The sequence below is a fragment of the Bos grunniens genome, chromosome 25 (assembly GCF_055505025.1).
Source record: "Bos grunniens cultivar Pamir isolate PY7600 chromosome 25, Bosgru_T2T1.0, whole genome shotgun sequence".
Lineage (NCBI taxonomy): Eukaryota > Metazoa > Chordata > Mammalia > Artiodactyla > Bovidae > Bos > Bos grunniens.
The window spans coordinates 928,204-946,774 of record NC_141189.1 but is presented as its reverse complement, the minus strand read 5'-3'; the positions used below and the strand labels follow the sequence as shown (position 1 = coordinate 946,774).

The window sequence follows — 18,571 nt, the reverse complement described above, 5'->3', positions numbered from 1 at the left end:
TTGAGGTGTGCCTGTATGCATTACTTGAACTGTTTCGGGAACAGGGAAGGAGCCCAGCTGAACTGCCCTGTCGTTTACAAGGAAAGCAGAACTCGCTTGGGAGGACAGACTGGCACTGCCAGGGAAGCGGGTCTCCTGACTGATTACCTGCAGAGGCTGGTTGGGGTGGGAGGCAGCAGGTGTGAGCGTGGTCCCGTGGTCATCCACTCTCTGCACTCTGTGGCTGTGGGTCCAGTTTAACAGAGGCAGGAGTGAAAAGATGTCACCCTGGCCCCACAACAAAACACCTGCAGCTGAAAGCAGAGAAAAAGCACCCGTACACACCTGTGCACACGCTGGTCTTCAAATGGCAGACATTTAAATGCTCTGTTTTTTCACTGATTCACATACATGTGCACGTGTACATACTAGTCATGTAAGATAACAAAGTTAAATTGTACTTACCTAGTAAAAGTAACAGTGGAATGAGCAAGATTAAAAACTTGCAAATATTTCGAAGGCACCTAGGAATGAAAAGATATAACTTGGGAAAAGTGAAAAGCAGGGCTCACCATACTGTCTGCCCTCGCTAGGTAATTTTATACAAAACATACCCCCTGCTCTCATTTTGGAGAAGGCGATGGCACCCCACTCCAGTACTCTTGCCTGGAAAATCCCATGGATGGAGGAGCCTGGTAGGCTGCAGTCCATGGGGTCGCCAGAGTCGCACACGACTGAGCGACTTCACTTTCACTTTTCACTTTCACGCATTGGAGAAGGAAATGGCAACCCACTCCAGTGTTCTTGCCTGGAGAATCCCAGGGATGGGGAAGCCTGGTGGGCTGCTGTCTATGGGGTCGCACAGAGTCAGACACGACTGAAGTGACTTAGCAGCAGCAGCTCTCATTTTAAATGGGAAGTGCACAGGCCAAGAAGTGCAGCCAGCTTTGTGCACAAGGTCAGTAGGTGCTACAAGAGAGCCTGCCCACGTGGGGCTGTCCTCAGGGCCCACGGGAACAAGCCAACAGGTCATTAACTGCCAACACGCTGGGCTGGGTGCACAGGAGGGCACTCAGGGGCCGTGGGCACTGGCCCACGGGGGCACCCTGGTGCCAGGGTGAGTGCACCAGAGAGAGAGCCAGGGGCCCGGGCCTAGCCCTGAGCACCCTCCCAGTCGTGTGCTCCAGGACGCGCTGCTCAACCTCCGCACACTGGTCTCCTTGACAACACCTGCCTTTCCCCTTGCACAGGAGTGGCTTGAGCAATCATTTAAGAATATGAAAGCACTTTACAAAATATAAAATGGTTAAGTCAAATGAGATTGTGAAATCAGCACAAAATCAGCTCTTTAAAACACCCAGCTGACATGGCATCGGCTTCCTTACCTTGTAAGAAGAAACACATTCAACCAAGAGATCAAAGTCACAAACTGGTACCATCCAATCCCGAGCCACCAGAACACTTCAGACGCTGCCTTCCCTAGAAGAGAAAACACCAAAGGTCCTGTGGAGAGTTTTTACGAAGAGCAAATCCCTAAAGGACCAGTTTTGTGAAGATAGGCCAGAAGCACAGGAAATGTGTTAACAGACACTCGAAAGTCTATCAAGATGAAGTCAGGGATAAAGTATATAGGATGATGCTTAGTCACCACAGCAGGAATACCCATAACTCAAACAGGAACATAAATAAGCCACAAAGCAACACGTTGTACACAAGACACAAAAGGGAACACGAAGTCCATGCGCTCGCAAGTACAGCAGAAGCAAGCAGCTGGACTCACACAGAACCCCGAACTCCGAGAAACAAAGAATGCCCATGCAGCTAAAATCACAGGACTGGGAGCATTTCTAACAGAGGGCAGAACACGCTACATGAAGGACAAAAGCACGGAAAGCGAAAACGAAATGTTTACTTGGTGAGGTAAACAGTTTATTGCAGGTGCTTAGCCGCCAAAAGCCCAGAAGCGCTAACACCGAAGGCCAAAGTAAGCACCTGGGGCGGCCGTGGCCAAGCAGAGCACCGACAGCAGCGTCCGGGACACACGCCATCCTGCGGCTCCGGCCCTGTGCAGCGCCTGCCCCGAGAGCTGACCTGTGCCGGAGAGGACGAGGCAGGAGAGGCGCCTTCAGACACCAGCCCTGGTCCCGGGGCAGCAGCGGACAGCGCCTGTCTGCACCACACCCGCACCTGCACGTCGGAGCCCACAGCCTCCCCTCAGAACAGCCACTGGCTGGTTAGGCCCAAGCAGGACGCTGACACTGACTCATGAGGCCCCTGCCCCGGGTCGCGACAGTTTTCCCTCCTGCCCACGGACACGCAGGACACAAAACGCAGAGGCTTCTCATCAGCCTGCGGGGCTGGCTGGCAGCTGCCCCGCACACGTGTGCAGTGGCTGCGGGCAGAACGTGTACCAGAAAGGCACTGCAGTCACGTAAAGGAAGTAAACGCCACGCGTGCCAGCAGCTAATAGGCTCTGGGTGAGACAATGGCTACTCAGACACCGGAATGAAAATCTTCCCACACTGGTGAAGAATATCTTGGAATCAAACCAGCAGCCCCACTGGGTGACAGAACAAAACACAACAAACTTTATGCCCAACGTCACACCGTATCTAAGGCAGGAAGCTGCTTGCGAAATCAACTGTTCCCGTTTTTTAAGGTTAACCGTGGAAGTTAAACACTCACACAGCATGTGTGTGTTGACTCCCGAAAATGTTAAGTGATTCCAACTCAGCTGATGTGTAAAGACACATGGTGTTAGAGGCTTATCTTTCTTTTTTAATCTATAGCTTTATGTTTATTAATTAACAATGAGAGACAAAAATTTTTGAAGTTCAGCTTTTTAAAAAGACTAGCGCCCCTCTGCCAAGAGGCTGGCAGGCACGAGCTGGAAGCACGGCCGTCTCTGCTGCGTGGGCCGCACAGGCTCCGGCCCGGCCCCGAGTCCCGGGTGACAGCACGCACCCAGGGCCCGGCCTCTTCTCAGCCGCTCAGTTCACCTCGAATGTGCTCCTCTCCACACGCTTCATTTACACTAGATACACTTGCAGAGAAGCTTTTCAAGAATGATAGTCTCCATATTTTAAACCAAAGTTACCACTCTCCCGTCAGTTTCACTGAGCCCTTGCATTTCAAGCACAAAGAAACAGTAAACAAGGAGCACCCGTGACACTAACTCACGACAGAGACGTCAGAGCTACAAGGCAAAAGCGCCAGACAACCTGCGCGGGACAGGGCGAGCCCCAGGGTCCCTGCCAGCCCTCCTGGCCTCGAGCGGGTGCTGACGTGCATTTCCAGGTGCTTCCTCCCCTTACACTCGTCGCCTGCAGGGGTGGGACAAGCAGTTAATCGGACAGATGGACATACACACCCTGTCGATCTCAATGGTGCGCAGCAACGGCCATTTGAAACGAGCAGGAAACTCAATTCACGCAAAGTCCCAGCCAGTGCCGCCGGTGCTGCCGGCTCCCGGCCTGAGGGCCGCGGGCCCCCACGGCCTGCCATACTTACACAGCGACGCCCCGTTTGCACGGAGGTGGCCATCCTCAGCCAGGTGCACGCTCGCGTCCATCCTCCCACAGTGACTGGAATGAGCTGCAACACAGGCGAGAGGGGCTGAGCCGGACGGGCTCTGCAGGGCGCCGAGGGGCTGAGCCCGACGCGGCGCTGCAGGGCACCGAGGGGCGGGGGGCCGCCTGCCCGGACATGCCCGCCAGCACACACGGTGGGCCTGCTTCGGTCACTCTTGAAACATCATTCTAAATGCTATTCAAGTAATTTTTTTACTTTAAAAAGGTCATAAGAATAAAAAAATGAGCGTATTAACTTTTTATTTACTGTTTAAATGCTGATCGACATCCAGGAAACACCCAGAACTGCAGAGACAGAGAGGTGCAGAGCAAGGCTGAAAGCAACAGAGAGAGAGAAAGGCCGCACAGGTCAAGGAGAGGGCGTGAGGGAAGCGTCGCGTGGGGAGGAGTGTTTTTTCCACCTTGAAAGCGCTCGATTTGGTGGAAAAAGGAGGAAAAAATTATTTAAATACCTTTTGATTCATGGCTTTCTGACTCATAGCTTTTTGATTCACAACTTTTCAATTTGTAATTTTCTGATGCATAATTGAGCTTCATTAAAACCACTTGGAAAAGTTGCACCAAGAAGGAGGCACAGGACGCCGAGGTGCGCACGGCCAACGACCAGATGCCATCCCCGCAGCCGGCGGCGCGGCCTGCTGAGAGACCGTGAGCAGTCACTCTTCTGGCAAGGCAGGGCGACACGCTTCAGCTAAGGAGGGACCCACCTTTTTTTTGGCCATGCCATGCAGCTTGTGGGATCTTGGTTCCCCAACCAGGAACTCTCAACCTGGGCAGTGAAGACTCACGGTCTTAACCACTGGACAGCCAGGGCATTCCCTGGAACCCGCTTTTAAGTGGGGCCCTGCTCGGCAGAGCCGCAAACCAGCCGTCCCCGAGGGCACTGGCAGCACCACGAGTGTCTGTCCGGCTGCGGTGAACACGGGCTCTGAGAACACCGCCGCCTTCAGGAGCCAGCAAAGGGCGTCTGCCCCGCCCTCTGGCCCAGCAAGCCCACTGCACTAGCAGCCGCAAGAAGCCCCTCGGAGAGGAGCAGGCCCTCACAGGCGCTCCGACAGCTCATGCAGCAGGGGACGAGACCCTGCCGCGGACACTGAGGCTCCGTGAACCACGGGCGCCTGGTGGAGGGCGCCTGCCCGGCTGTGGCTTCCTTTCCACAGCACCTAGCACGTCAGGACAGACACTGCAGCCTCCGGAACCTACATCATGCAGGACGGCGTCTACAAGTCACAGTGGCTAGAAATTTCTATCACTAAAAAAGTTTCTTCACCGAGTGGCGCCTGAAGAATGAGGCTCGTTCCTGCTCCCTGACAACCACAGGGCGGCCTGGAGATGGGCCTGCCGGGAGCAGGGAGAGGCAGCCCCATCCATGCACCCCCACTCAGCTCTGCGAGGCCAGGGCGCACGCATGGAGCCACGGGGACTGGAGGGATCTGAGCGCGAGTGATTTAGGAGAAATAAGGTCAGAGCTTCAATCCTCTCCCCACATGGCCTGAGTAAAGCAGTAGGCTACTTGTGAAATGGAGGTATGAACCAAAAAAAAAAAAACAAAAAACAAACCTGGGACCAGAAACCCCCGTCAGGTCAGCTTTGTGCTCCTCCACTCACATGCCTCTGTGTTTGACACCACAGTGTAAACTTTATACAGAGATTGGTAAAAATAGAAAAAAAATCAATGAGCAGGTTAATCCATGGCCTGTTTCACTGATTATCAAAAATACCAAAATCCATTTTTCATTCATCAATTGGCAACATTTAAAAGAACAAAAATAAAAGACTCCTACTTAGCGAGAGAACATGAATGGGGCCCTCAGCTGGCCACGCGGGAGAGCGGTCCTGGGCAGTCTGCTGGGAGGTCAGTGGGAACGGTCTATGTAAACTGACGCTATACACAACCTGTCTTCAGCGGCGATGAGGGTGATTCAGAAGCTGCCAGCTGCAACAGTTTTTAAGTATATTTAACTGCTGACTTTGTTTCTGCAGAGGACAGGCTCAGTCAGAGCTGCTCCTTCTCAAAGCCGGCCAGCAGCATCTCAGCTGCTCTGCAGAGGCCGAGCCAGGCCATCCACTTCAACCTCAGCTGCTCAGGGCCACAGCCCTCCGATCCTGAAGTCACCTGCCCCTCTCCCAGAAGCATAGCCATTCTGTCCTTCCTTCTCTAAAGACTAGGCCTGGTTCAAGAAACAAAGTTCTGCTCAAAGCAATTGAGACAACCGATAAATTTTCAAAGGAATGACTTTCCATCCATTCATCCATCCTTCTTTCCTAGGTTTACACCTGCTACTGGAGAACAGACGCATCGCCTTAGGCAAGAGAAAGAACACAGAAGCCTCTGTTTTCAGTTTTCAGTTCCCTGAGTCCTCCTGTGGGGTCAGCCCGGGGGCCAGGCAGGCCTGAGGGGCCAGCGGGCACACAGGAGCAAGTCCTGGCAGAGCCGATCTCCACATCTCCAACACCACAGGCTTCTCGCGCAGACACCGATCCTCAGGGCAGAACTGAATCTGCTCATGTGCGCGAGTCTTAGCATCCTGCTCTGTTGAACACTGTTCAATGTCCAAGGAAAGCATGTGCAAGGCTTTTAAGGCCTTTTTGATGGAGCCCAGAAAATCATAGTTTTTCTACAATGCACTCAACCTAAATCAGGTTTCAGACTCAGAAACTGCACGGCTCAGGCGAGACGCACGGCGTGTAACACAGCTATGCTGCTTCGGGCCTGCCTACCCTGAAGGCTTGTGCACGAACTCACACACACCCAAAGAAAACACAGTTTGTAGAAGTGTACAAACAGCAAAGCCTGAATGTCCACCTCCATGCCAACTAAACAAATTCCGATACAACCATAAATGCAACATTAGGCATCAAAAGAATCTAAGTTCATGGCAGCTACCGTTTAAAATGGAACAGCCTCTAAAACCACCTACTGGAAGCAAAGACAAAACCACTCCATGTCTCCGCAGGAACATGAAAGCGAAATTTAGGCAGTTACACACGCTGAAATGATACTCCAAAATGGTAGACAGTTATGTTCATGTTATGTGACTTTCTTGCTTTTTCCATGATCCAGCGGATGTTGGCAATTTGATCTCTGGTTCCTCTGCCTTTTCTAAAACCAGCTTGAACATCAGGAAGTTCATGGTTCACATATTGCTGAAGCCTGGCTTGGAGAATTTTGAGCATTACTTTACTAGCGTGTGAGATGACTGCAATTGTGGGGTAGTTTGAGCATTCTTTGGCATTGCCTTTCTTTGGGATTGGAATGAAAACTGACCTTTTCCAGTCCTGTGGCCACTGCTGAGTTTTCCAAATTTGCTGGCATATTGAGTGCAACACTTTCACAGCATCATCTTTCAGGATTTGAAATAGCTCAACTGGAATTCCATCACCTCCACTAGCTTTGTTTGTAGTGATGCTTTCTAAGGCCCATTTGACTTCACATTCCAGGATGTCTGGCTCTAGGTCAGTGATCACACCATCGTGATTATCTGGGTCATGAAGATCTTTTCTGTACAGTTCTTCTGTGTATTCTTGCCATCTCTTCTTAATATCTTCTGTTTCTGTTAGGTCCATACCATTTCTGTCCTTTATCGACCCCATCTTTCCATGAAATATTCCCTTGGTATCTCTAATTTTCTTGAAGAGATCTCTAGTCTTTCCCATTCTGTTGTTTTCCTCTATTTCTTTGCATTGATCGCTGAGGAAGGCTTTCTTATCTCTCCTTACTATTCTTTGGAACTCTGCATTCAGATGCTTATATCTTTCCTTTTCTCCTTTGCTTTTCGCTTCTCTTCTTTTCACAGCTATTTGTAAGGCCTCCCCAGACAGCCATTTTGCTTTTTTGCATTTCTTTTCCATGGGGATGGTCTTGAACCCTGTCTCCTGTACAATGTCACGAACCTCATTCCATAGCTCATCAGGCACTCTATCTATCAGATCTAGGCCCTTAAATCTATTTCTCATTTCCACTGTATAATCATAAGGGATTTGTGAAGAAGCCTGAGCGCCGAAGAATTGATGCTTTTGAACTGTGGTGTTGAAGAAGACTCTTGAGAGTCCCTTGGACTGCAAGGAGATCCAACTAGTCCATTCTGAAGGAGATCAGCCCTGGGATTTCTTTGGAAGGAATGATGCTAAAGCTGAAACTCCAGTACTTTGGCCACCTCATGCGAAGAGTTGACACATTGGAAAAGACTCTGATGCTGGAGGGATTGGGGGCAAGAGGAGAAGGGGACAACAGAGGATGAGATGGCTGGATGCCATCACTGACTCAATTGGACGTGAGTCTGAGTGAACTCCGGGAGCTGGTGATGGACAGGGAGGCCTGGCATGCTGCATTCATGGGGTCACAAAGAGTCGGACACGACTGAGTGACTGATCTGATCTGATCTATGTGACTTTCACCTCCTTAAAACAGCAGGAGATTCAGGGTGAGGGTGAAGGTCCCTCCAGAAGGGATACCAGGCAGGGACCGAGGAGGAACAGGGAGGGGACTGAACTTATCTTCGCTACTTAAAGATTTCCCAATAAGAATGTAAGAAAAAAAAAGAAACTCTTGGGGTGGGGTTAACTTATGATTATTACGCATATTTTGAGTAAATATGCTCATATAACAGATTCCACACAGTGTGACCTAAACCACACAACAGAGGGAAGGGCCTCCGGGTACAAGTTACAAGTTATGCTAGTTTTCTTCCTTGCACACCTCTCAAGTTTTCAAAAGTTCTTTGATACATGTTTCACTCAAATAATTAGGAACAAATTTTTTTCAAAGGTAGTAAGTTGGCACTGGCTCTACAGAGCACTGTATGATCTAAAACAAGGAGCACAGTAAGAACAGAAGCCCCAAGTATCTGTAACTGGTTTTCTCCCCAAAATACTCAAGACCAACTTAAGCAGGAAGTGGGGTGAGTATCCAGAAGCTCCCTCTGAAGACCCCACCTGTGGCGCAGGGGGCTCAGGCCACCATCCCCAGCTGTCAGGACAAGTGGCTGGCTGCCAGCGACAGAGACGCAGCCAAGGGCGAGCGTCAGACACGACCACAGACAGGCGATGCCGAGGGCAGCGTGTGGGGTGACTTTCACCCTAAGGAGGGCGGTGCACTCCACACAGCAACGGTGACCTTCAAATGCAGCCTCAATGCCCGACATGCAGCACATCAAGTGTGAGGCCCGGGCCCCAGCCTGAAGGGACTCCCAAAGGACCAGTGGCTCGGGGGCCAGGCCCAGGCTCTGTCACTCGCCGGCAGGTGTCTGAAGCTGGGTGAACCTGTTTCCTGGTCTGTACGACGGGGGTGATGGTGCTAACATCGACCACGACAAGGGGCACAGCTGTCCCGGGGGGCTGCTCTGAGGGCTGGGGAGGTCACGGTGCAGAGCCCTGGGCAGTGTGAGAGCGCGGGATGCGGGTCTCTGAGGCACCCACACATGACCCCGGGACCAATTCCCTGCCCTTCCCCTCACAGCGTCCCCACTGTTTGGCAGCCCTGACGAGGGCAGGAACACAGCAAATGGCAAAACAGAGCGCCCAGCCACAGGATAAGGTGCGGAAATGGAACTGAGAGTCAGCCTCGGGCCTTTCTCCTTCATGGCGAGACCAGCACAGGGGCGCCGCCTGCCCCCCAGCACTGTCCCCTCCCAACCCTGTCCGCCTGCACAGCGTGTCCCCCAGCCCTGCCAAGCAGACCAGCACTCAGATCACACAGACACTGGACCAAGGGGTTGGGAACACGGCAACGCATGTTTCAAGTCAAGGGCTCCCAGCCTCCCACACCTGAAGGCGAAGAGCAATCACAGCGGCTGTGAAGCTGCTGCAGGGGCCCCTCGACCAGGTGGCTCCCAGAGGAGCCTCTGTAGCTGTGTTCTCCGTGGGGACCTGGAAGACGCCGACTCTCTCTGGCCAGGTACTGATCAGAATCGATAAAGCAGGCACACGGGGGCCCAAGGGCCTCCCTTTGCCAGTCAGCAGTGGCCCCGTAAGACCCTCTGCTGTACCTGCTGCCCTCCCAAAAAGGCTGGTGTGCCATGTGCCACCTAGCACTCCCGTGCTCTAGTGGGCTGTCCCCGTGGTCAGGACGGTGACCCACAGAGACCAGAGACGGCCTGCGGCCCGCCGCCTCCTGAGGCACCTGGAGCCTGTGGCCCTTAGGAAGGAAGAGTGCGTCTGCACGGATCGCACAGCCCTGCAGGTCCACTCGGAACAGGGTTTCTCCTGCTTACGCTGAAGTTCAAACGGACCGACTCTCAAACACTCCTAGGTACGAGACCCACCACATCAAACGCAGGCTGGGAGAGGAGGAGGAGGAACAGAGCTCATTGGTGCATCTCTTAAAGGATAACTTTGAGCTCCAGTCTATGGTAAAACAGTGCAGACCATGAGGCCTTAAGACAAGGCTGATAAGAAGAAAATGAAATAGCTAGTATTTGGACGTGAACTCTTCCCCTCACTTTTAAAAGAGCAAGACTTACGTTTCTGATGCCTGTCCCTGGAGTAGATCCTAGAGACCGGGCCATGGGCTGCAGAGCAGGCGGTGAGCGCGCCCTTGCGCTCCGCGAGGAGGCTGCACTCGCTGCACGTGTAGCCGTTGCTCCCGGCCGCCTCTGCGGCCACCTCGCCGTTTCCCTGAATGGCGGCTTTATTCCCACCTGGAGTTTGCAAAAGAGATGGAACCTGCTTGTTACAATCTGAAGACACCTAACTAAAACCTCCACCCTGAGAAATGTGGGGAAGAAAAAGAGGAAAATAATTACCTTTAAGATCTCCGTCATCGTCAAGACCTAAAAAACACATTTTTTTGCTGTTGAGCTAAAATGATCAAAACAGGACAAGATGCACACAAGCAAAAGTAAAGGTTACAATGGTTCATAAATGAGCATCATGGCCTGGTCAAGACTGACTTCCTACAAGCCTACAATTAACGGAGCTTCCTGAGGTACCTGCAGACGTCTGCTTTCCATTCCAGGAGAAAGTGCACCTCTGGGGAAAATGCCTACACACACTCTGTCTCACACGCTTACACACCCCTCCCTCATCTTACACACACTCACACCCCCCCCATCTCACACACACTGACACACGCCCTCACACACATTTCACACACACCTCCATCTCTCACACACTCACACATACCACCCTCCCATCTCACACACATGCAAACACACCCCTCCCTCCTCTCACACACAATCACACACCCATCTCATATGCTCACACACCCTCCATGTTACACTCACACACACCCCATCTCACACAGTCACACACCCCTCATCTCACATGCTCAAAACACCCATCTCACAGTCACACACCCCCGTCTCAGACACATACCCCTGTCTCACATGCTCACACACCGTCTCACAGTCACAGCCCCCGTCTCATAATCACATATTCCTGTCTCACAGTCACATATCCCCGTCTCACAGTCACATCCCCTCGTCTCACATGCTCACACCCCCCGTCTCACAGTCACATATCCCTGTCTCATGCTCACACATACCCCCGTCTCACAGTCACACCCCCCGTCTCACAGTCACGCCCCCCCGTCTCACATGCTCACACACACACCCATCTCAGTCACACATCCTCATCTCACATGCTCACACCCCCGTCTCACATGCTCACACACCCCCGTCTCACAGTCACACCCGTCTCACATGCTTACACCCCCCATCTCACAGTCACACACCCCCGTCTCAGTTACACTACCCCGTCTCACATGCTCACACCCCCGTCTCACAGTCACAAACCCCGTCTCACAGTCACACCCCCCGTCTCACAGTCACACACCCCCGTCTCACAGTCACACCCCCTCGTCTCACAGTTACACTACCCCGCCTCACATGCTTACAGCCCCCATCTCACAGTCACATATCCCCGTCTCATGCTCACACACACCCCCGTCTCACAGTTACACTCCCCCGTCTCACATGCTCACATCCCCGTCTCAGTCACAAACCCCGTCTCACACGCTCACACGCCCCCATCTCACAGTCACAACCCCCGTCTCACAGTCACACACCCCCGTCTCACAGTCACACCCCCTCGTCTCACATGCTCACACACACACCCATCTCAGTCACACATCCTCATCTCACATGCTCACACCCCCGTCTCACATGCTCACACACCCCCGTCTCACAGTCACACCCGTCTCACATGCTTACACCCCCCATCTCACAGTCACACACCCCCGTCTCACAGTTACACTACCCCGTCTCACATGCTCACACCCCCGTCTCACAGTCACAAACCCCATCTCACAGTCACACGCCCCGTCTCACAGTCACACACCCCCGTCTCACAGTCACACCCCCTCGTCTCACATGCTTACAGCCCCCATCTCACAGTCACATATCCCTGTCTCATGCTCACACACACCCCCGTCTCACAGTTACACTCCCCCGTCTCACATGCTCACATCCCCGTCTCAGTCACAAACCCCGTCTCACACGCTCACACGCCCCCGTCTCACAGTCACAACCCCCGTCTCACAGTCACACCCCCCGTCTCACAGTCACGCCCCCCCCATCTCACATGCTCACACCCCTCGTCTCACAGCCACAACCCCCGTCTCACATGCTCACACACACCCGTCTCACAGTCACACCCCCTGTCTCAGTCACACACCCCCCATCTCACAGTCACGTATCCCCGTCTCATGCTCACACACACCCGTCTCACAGTCACACACCCTCGTCTCACAGTTACACCCCCCCGTCTCACATGCTCACACCCCCCTCTCACAGTCATGCCCCCCCCGTCTCACAGTCACACCCCGTCTCACAGTCATGCCCCCCCGTCTCACATGCTCACATCCCCCGTCTCACATGCTCACACACACCCCCCATCTCACAGTCACACATCCCCATCTCACATGCTCACACCCCCGTCTCACATGTTCACACACTGACGTCTCACAGTCACACGCCCCTGTCTCACGGTCACGCCCCCCCCACATGCTCACACCCCCCCCACCCCCGTCTCACATGCTCACACGCCCCTGTGAGTGGAGGAGCAGGCACTCGCCTCTCTGCTGCCCAAGTGCTACTCCGCTGGTGAGCAAAACAAAACCAACATGCGCGCGAGGCCTCCCCAGACCAGCACAGGCTATTTTTAGAGCCGATCTGATCTCCATATCTCCTCAAAGGGGCAGCCTGAACGTCAAGGAGACACTGCAGCTCTCGGCCCCCCAAAGCCACGGGCCCTGCGGCCGTCGCATCCTCTGCAGTGAGGACGGGGCGCGCTGCTACCACTCAGGGGATCAGGTCACAGCTACATCGTCTCTGGAGTCGGTCTGTCTTCACCAGGTGCTTTCCGAGGAGTCAGAAACTGCGGCCCAGAACCTGAAACCACGCTGCTGAGTTTACCAGTGACTGCGCGTCAACACCGCACAGAAGTCCCGCATCAGATGGTCATGAGCCTGGCCCGAGCCCTCCATGCCACCTTCTGCAGCAGGACACGCGCTTGGCCAAGGGAGCTGGTTTCCTGGCATTTCCAATCTGATTCAGAGGAAGGCCTCAAATGTTCCCTGGGCTGCCCCCACCAGGAAGGGGCAAAGCGACAAACTGGCCACAACACCCCTTCTTCTCAGGACAACTGGAGACATCACCAGAGACAACTCACCCCAGAAGTGGTCCACTTTGGTCTGCTCACGGATCAGAGACTCATCCAGCACAGGAGGCCGCAGACAGGCCGAGGCCTGCACGGTGCCCGAGCCGCCATGGCTGACAGCCGAGGACAGGACCTTCCTTGAGCTGTGGTGGATGCTAAATGCCGACCTGTGTGCGCTGCTGCGCTGTTTGGTTAGTCTAAGAAAGAAACAGTGAGGAACAAGTCTACAAACTCTGTCTGGCAAATACAAATGATTGCGTTTTACCAACACAAAATCTTTGCCTGACAATGAAGTGTTGTTAAAGTAACATTCTCTTACATCCTTCCTGCTATATAGTAAGACACCTATTAATCTACAATAGGAACTAAGCTGGGCTCCGATAACTCCTTTGCAAATTGTAAGCACAGGTAGTTTTCAGATTACTTAGGAGCCCATGACCCCTGATAGCTCAGTTGGTAAAGAATCTTCCTGCAATGCAGGAGACCCCAGTTTGATTCTTGGGTCTGGAAGATCCCCTGGAGGAGGGAAAGGCTACCCACTCCAGTATTCTTGGGCTTCCCTTGTGGTTTTGCTGGTAAAGAATCCGTCTGTATGTAATGTGGGAGACCTGGGTTCGATCCCAGGGTTGGGAAGATCCCCTGGAGAAGGGAAGGCTACCCATTCCAGTGTTCTGGCCTGGAGCATTCCATGAACTCTATAGTCCATGGGCTCTCAAAGAGTCGGACACCACTGGGCGACTTTTACTTCGTGACCCAAAAGGGGTTCAAACTTAAAAAACAAGTCACGGCACCACAGGCACATCCTGCAGTTTCTCAGTCACAGTAAAGATGGAGTCGCGTCCAGCGCACCGAGGAGAGGCTGTCACCACATCCTTTCTGCACTGGACTCACTGCGACGATGGACAGGAAGCCCATGAAGACAAGCTCCTTCCCCTGCACTCCAGGGACGGAGCAGAGACAGGAAGGCCCCCCGAACACACACCCCAGGAAACCTGGTCCTGGAGTCCCGGGCACAGAGCAGCAGATTGTCAGAACCAGGGTGCCCACAGGCACACCAGTGTGAGCCCCGCGTGGCCGCAGGGGGCAGAGTGTGCGAGTGTGTCCTGTGGACGGGGAGGCAGTGCCACAGACGCCCATGCCCAGCCCTGCTGTCAGCCCAGAGGCCCGTCCTCTCTCAGTCAGCAGTCCCACCCCTCGCTCTAACACGAACAACGCCACAGCAGAGCTGCTGCTTTCCTTCATCTCTAAACGGCACAGGGATCGCACACTCCTTGTGCACAAGTAAGCGACAAGCGTCTGGAGCGATCAGAAATCAAGTCAACAAGGTAAAGATCCAAACTCAGGCGTGTGCCTGTCGGTCCACACAGTTTACAGACAGGCTGAAAGCACTGACGACACAGATGCCGCAGGGCCGCGTGACGGGCGGCAGGCCTCCCTCCCCACTGGGAGCCCGCACGCGGACGAGGGGGAACACTGCCCGCAAGCAGGGGTGTCCTCGCCGTCTAGACCAACGCCAGACAACCCGCACAGCCCAGCCCTGGTGTCAGCCTGGTCCCCAGCAGAGCTGCAGCCACGTGAGCACCTGTGTGCACGCGCAGTGGTAAACCGCCAGCAGCGAGGGTCTGCAGGCCAGAGCGCGGAGCGCCGGTCCCCATCTCACTCACCTGGCCGCGCCGTCCCCAGCGGGGCCGTCCCCCGCCGCGCGGGCTGTGGTGACCAGGCGCAGGCTGCGGCGGGACATTCTCGGAGAATCAAATACAGGATCCAACTTGTGTTCAGTCTCGAAATCCAGAGCATCAGAAGAATAACTTGAACTAGAAGGAAAAGACCTCGTCAGAGATAAACACCGATTACAGCCCCACTTTGAAAACAAACTAGCAGAACGTGCAAGCTGGTGTGAATTTTTAAAAACAGCCATTAGGACGTGAAGCTTTTCCTACAAAGCAAAAGCAAGCTGGGACCAACTCGGCCCACAGCTGACACGCCCTCCACGGGCTCTGACCGCAGCCCCTGCCTGGGGTTCAGGTCTAGGGCCGGTTCGCGAAGTGCGAGAGATGCGCTGGTCATTGCACCTCACCATGGCCACGAAGTCAACCCTGTCAGAAGACTACAACCTTTACTGTTAACAGCAGACCCTGCCTGATAATGCAGATATTGAGACAGGGAGCCCAGGAAGCTGCTGAATAATCAAACAGGAGGAGAGGAAAAGCCAGTAAGGAGCCACCAGCGCCACTTTGCTTCTAACTCACCGTTAGGTCCAGAGACGAACGGTACAAAGAAAACCCACTTCCATGTAATTACCTTAAACCAAAGCACAGGTCTTTCTGCGCTGTCAGCAAGCTTCCCAGATCCGGAAACAGGAGTGGAGAACCTGCTCAGTGCCCCGTGGGGGCGGGGGCCCTACAGACAGTCCAGCCACTGTGCAGGACAGTGAGGACTCCACACCTCCAGGAGGTGAGCTCACACCCCGGCAGGAAGGAGGAAGGTGAGGGAGAGGCCACAGCTGCCACCGGGAGCAAAGCCGGGGAAAAGTCAATCGCAGCACAAGGCACAGGGTGGGGCTGCATGAACTTGGGCCCGGGTGCAAACAAAGGCCTCCTGGAAGCTAGAGGGGGACCTGCTCCCCGGAGACCCTGGGCAGGCCCAGTGGTTAATCTGCAGGAGGTGGAGACTCTGGGGACACCTGGGGGCATGTCCAGAAGGCAGCAGAACAGGCCCAGTCAAGACAGCAGACCCCAGGACCAAGGGTGTGGACATCCGGGAGCATCTGAGTAAAGTAAATGGACTTTACATTTCTGCAATTTACTTTATATTATAAAAATATTTCCAGAGGCGCCCCTGGTGGCTCAGTGGTAAAGAATTTGCCTGCCAATGCAGGAAACACGTTTGGATCCCTGATCCGAAAGATCCCATGTGCCACGGAGCAACTAAGCCCCTGCACCAAACTACTGAGCCTGTGCTCTAGAGCCTGGGAGTCACAACCAGCTGCAACTCCTAAAGCCGTATGCCTTAGAGCCCGTGTTTCACAAGAGAAGCCAGCACGGTGAGAAACTTGCACATCACGACTACAGAGCAGCCCCACCCTCCACAGCTAGAGAAAAGCCCGTGCAGCCACAGAGACCCAGCACAGCCAGGAATAAAGAAATACAATCACAAAAAAATTTTCAGAATCAAGCTCAGCGTAAACTTAGATCTGACACTGTGCTTAGTCGCTCAGTCGTGTCCAACTCTTTGCGACCCCATGGACTGATGCCCACCAGGTTCCTCTGTCCATGGGATTTCCCAGGCAAGAATACTGGATGGAGTAGGTTGCCATTTCCTTCTCCAGGGGATCTTCCCAAACCAGGGATTGAACCCAGGACTCACGCAATGCAGGCAAATTTTTTACCATTTGAGCCACCAGGGAAGCCCACTGGTGAGCTTTAGGTCTGACACTGAAAAATGTTAAACCAACAGAAAATCAGTACAAATAGCTTCAAGTTGCTGTATCTATCTGAGGCATCACCTATAACTTAAGGAAAAGGTTCTTAACTTTAGAGGCTGGAGTGGAGGCTACACTAACCCACACTGAATAGAGAGGATGCTAAGCTCAACGTAATCTTAATACAAAATACAGTTATTACTTTTCTTCCAAAATTACTTTACATAATTTTCTTAAATGAAAACTGTGATTATTTCAAGTCAGAATTCACCATGTAGATGTGGACCTACATCCCTCCACCAACTCCCTCTTCCGAGATGTGGGCCTTGACCCCCAGGGCACTGGGGTTTCCATCTGGGCTGGCTGAGGGCCAGATGGTGCCTGCCGCCCATAGAGCTCTTGAGCCTGAGTCTCACACACCCTCCCATGAACGGGTCCTCTCTCAGGCGCTCCTCCTGTGCCGTCCCAGGCTGCGAAGTCACCCTTGCCCCTCCCTCGTCCCCTTCCTCCCGTCAACCACAAGGCCTCCAGTGTCCCTCCCAAACCTCACCCCCTGCCCAGCACTGCCCGAGCCCTGCCCCCATGAAGTCTCAGCTGAATGTCTGCCAGGCTCTGCAGAGCACCGTCCCCATTCTCAAGACCCGCACAAACCTGGTCCCACCCCTCCGGGTGGAAACCCTTTGCTGATACCCGCCCCACCAAGAGCCCCACCTCCCAACACACCTCAGCTCACCTGCCTTTCCCACTCCAGTCCTCACCCAGCCCATGGCCCTGCTACAGTGCCCTGACTGAAACAGAGTGCTGCTCTCCCGCGGGGGAGCTCCAGGGAAAGGGATGCTTAAAAACGGACCATGAAAACAGATAAAAGACTATAAAAACAAAATTAAATGAGTTATAAAAATTAAAAATAAATTACCAAGAATTATTTTTATGCTCCACAAATACAGAATAAGGAAGAGCTTTACTTGAGTTGGCCCACTCATTTCGTTCTATTTACTATGGACTTTCCATAAAAACAGTGCGTTACTATGGAAAAGCATGACACGATCTAAACTTGTGACTAGAAACTCAAGTCATTAACTACCAGGCTTGACTAATGCTGCTACGAAGTATGCTTCTTAAAGTATCTTCCAATTTTAAGTTTCGATCACATTTTTAATTCTTAGAAGACAAGCCATGGTGAAACTGACAGCATCCTCCTTGTGTGCTCTGAGCACCTTGCCGGGATACAAAGGGTTTTCTGTCTGCTAATCAAATCCTCACCAACCTAGGAACATCTGCCCTTTGTCACTGGCCCATAACTTTACCATATTTAAGTTTCATCTCAACCGTCCTTTCTACCTGGTAAACTAGAAAAGCAAAGAGCAAGTCAACACCTCTTAAGACTCAGACTTCCAGTCGCAGCACGAAATCACAATACAAATAAAACCAGGAGACTCAGCACTACATCTGCCAGAAGCCGTGCTCCAGAAACCGAGGCTTCACCAAGACTCTGTTCAGGGTGCCTCCTCTCAAAGGCAAATCACTTTCCAGGTTACTTCTGTTAACTTTAAACTGCTCAGCCATCAACATAAATCACAAACCCCAACATAACCACACAGATGTGCTCTTGAGACCACAGCCACCTGGGTGGAGGCTAAAACAGTCATTTGCAGTGACGAATCACTGAGTCATCAGAAACGTTTGGTTTTCAAAAAAACCCTCATAGTTTCCATGTCAGTTTAGCAGTTTTGTAAAACCAGAGCATAACATAAAGTTCACAGACATTTTCACTTTCAATACAAAGCAGCTGGGTCCAAGTATGTAAGAGCCACAACAGCCCCACGGCATTCAAGACCACGCACACGTGCAGCTCACCTGAGTGCATACGTGTAGCCAGTGTTCTCAGGCACACACTGGGGAGGAGTGTACATGTGGAGCCGAGAAAAGTCCATGTTCACGGTCTCAAAGCATACTGCAGAGAGTGGGAAAAGCAACACAGGCT

The 18,571-nt window shown here is 53.0% G+C and overlaps 1 protein-coding gene across 50 annotated transcripts in view; it reads right to left on the bottom strand.

The window, feature by feature from the left end:
• Positions 1-18,571, bottom strand: part of SUN1 (Sad1 and UNC84 domain containing 1) — a 46,902-nt gene that overhangs the window by 14,613 nt on the left and 13,718 nt on the right. For 6 of the 50 annotated variants that reach the window (XR_015155036.1, XM_086376850.1, XM_086376851.1 and 3 more), the window contains 9 exons: positions 18,445-18,541; positions 14,831-14,980; positions 13,179-13,363; positions 10,313-10,339; positions 10,031-10,207; positions 3,490-3,573; positions 1,365-1,458; positions 445-503; positions 148-293 (listed from right to left, as the gene is read on the bottom strand). Coding sequence is in view for 47 of the 50 variants with exons in the window: in XM_086376850.1 (XP_086232976.1) it covers positions 148-293; positions 445-503; positions 1,365-1,458; positions 3,490-3,573; positions 10,031-10,207; positions 10,313-10,339; positions 13,179-13,363; positions 14,831-14,980; positions 18,445-18,521 (999 nt within the window). In the remaining 3 variants the exon portion in view is untranslated. Of the gene's footprint in view, positions 1-147; positions 294-444; positions 504-1,364; positions 1,459-1,971; positions 2,071-3,155; positions 3,303-3,489; positions 3,574-4,021; positions 4,208-10,030; positions 10,208-10,312; positions 10,368-13,178; positions 13,364-14,830; positions 14,981-18,444; positions 18,542-18,571 lie in introns of those variants that run through there. The other 44 variants (XR_015155034.1, XM_086376815.1, XM_086376816.1 and 41 more) reach the window with 31 other exon arrangements.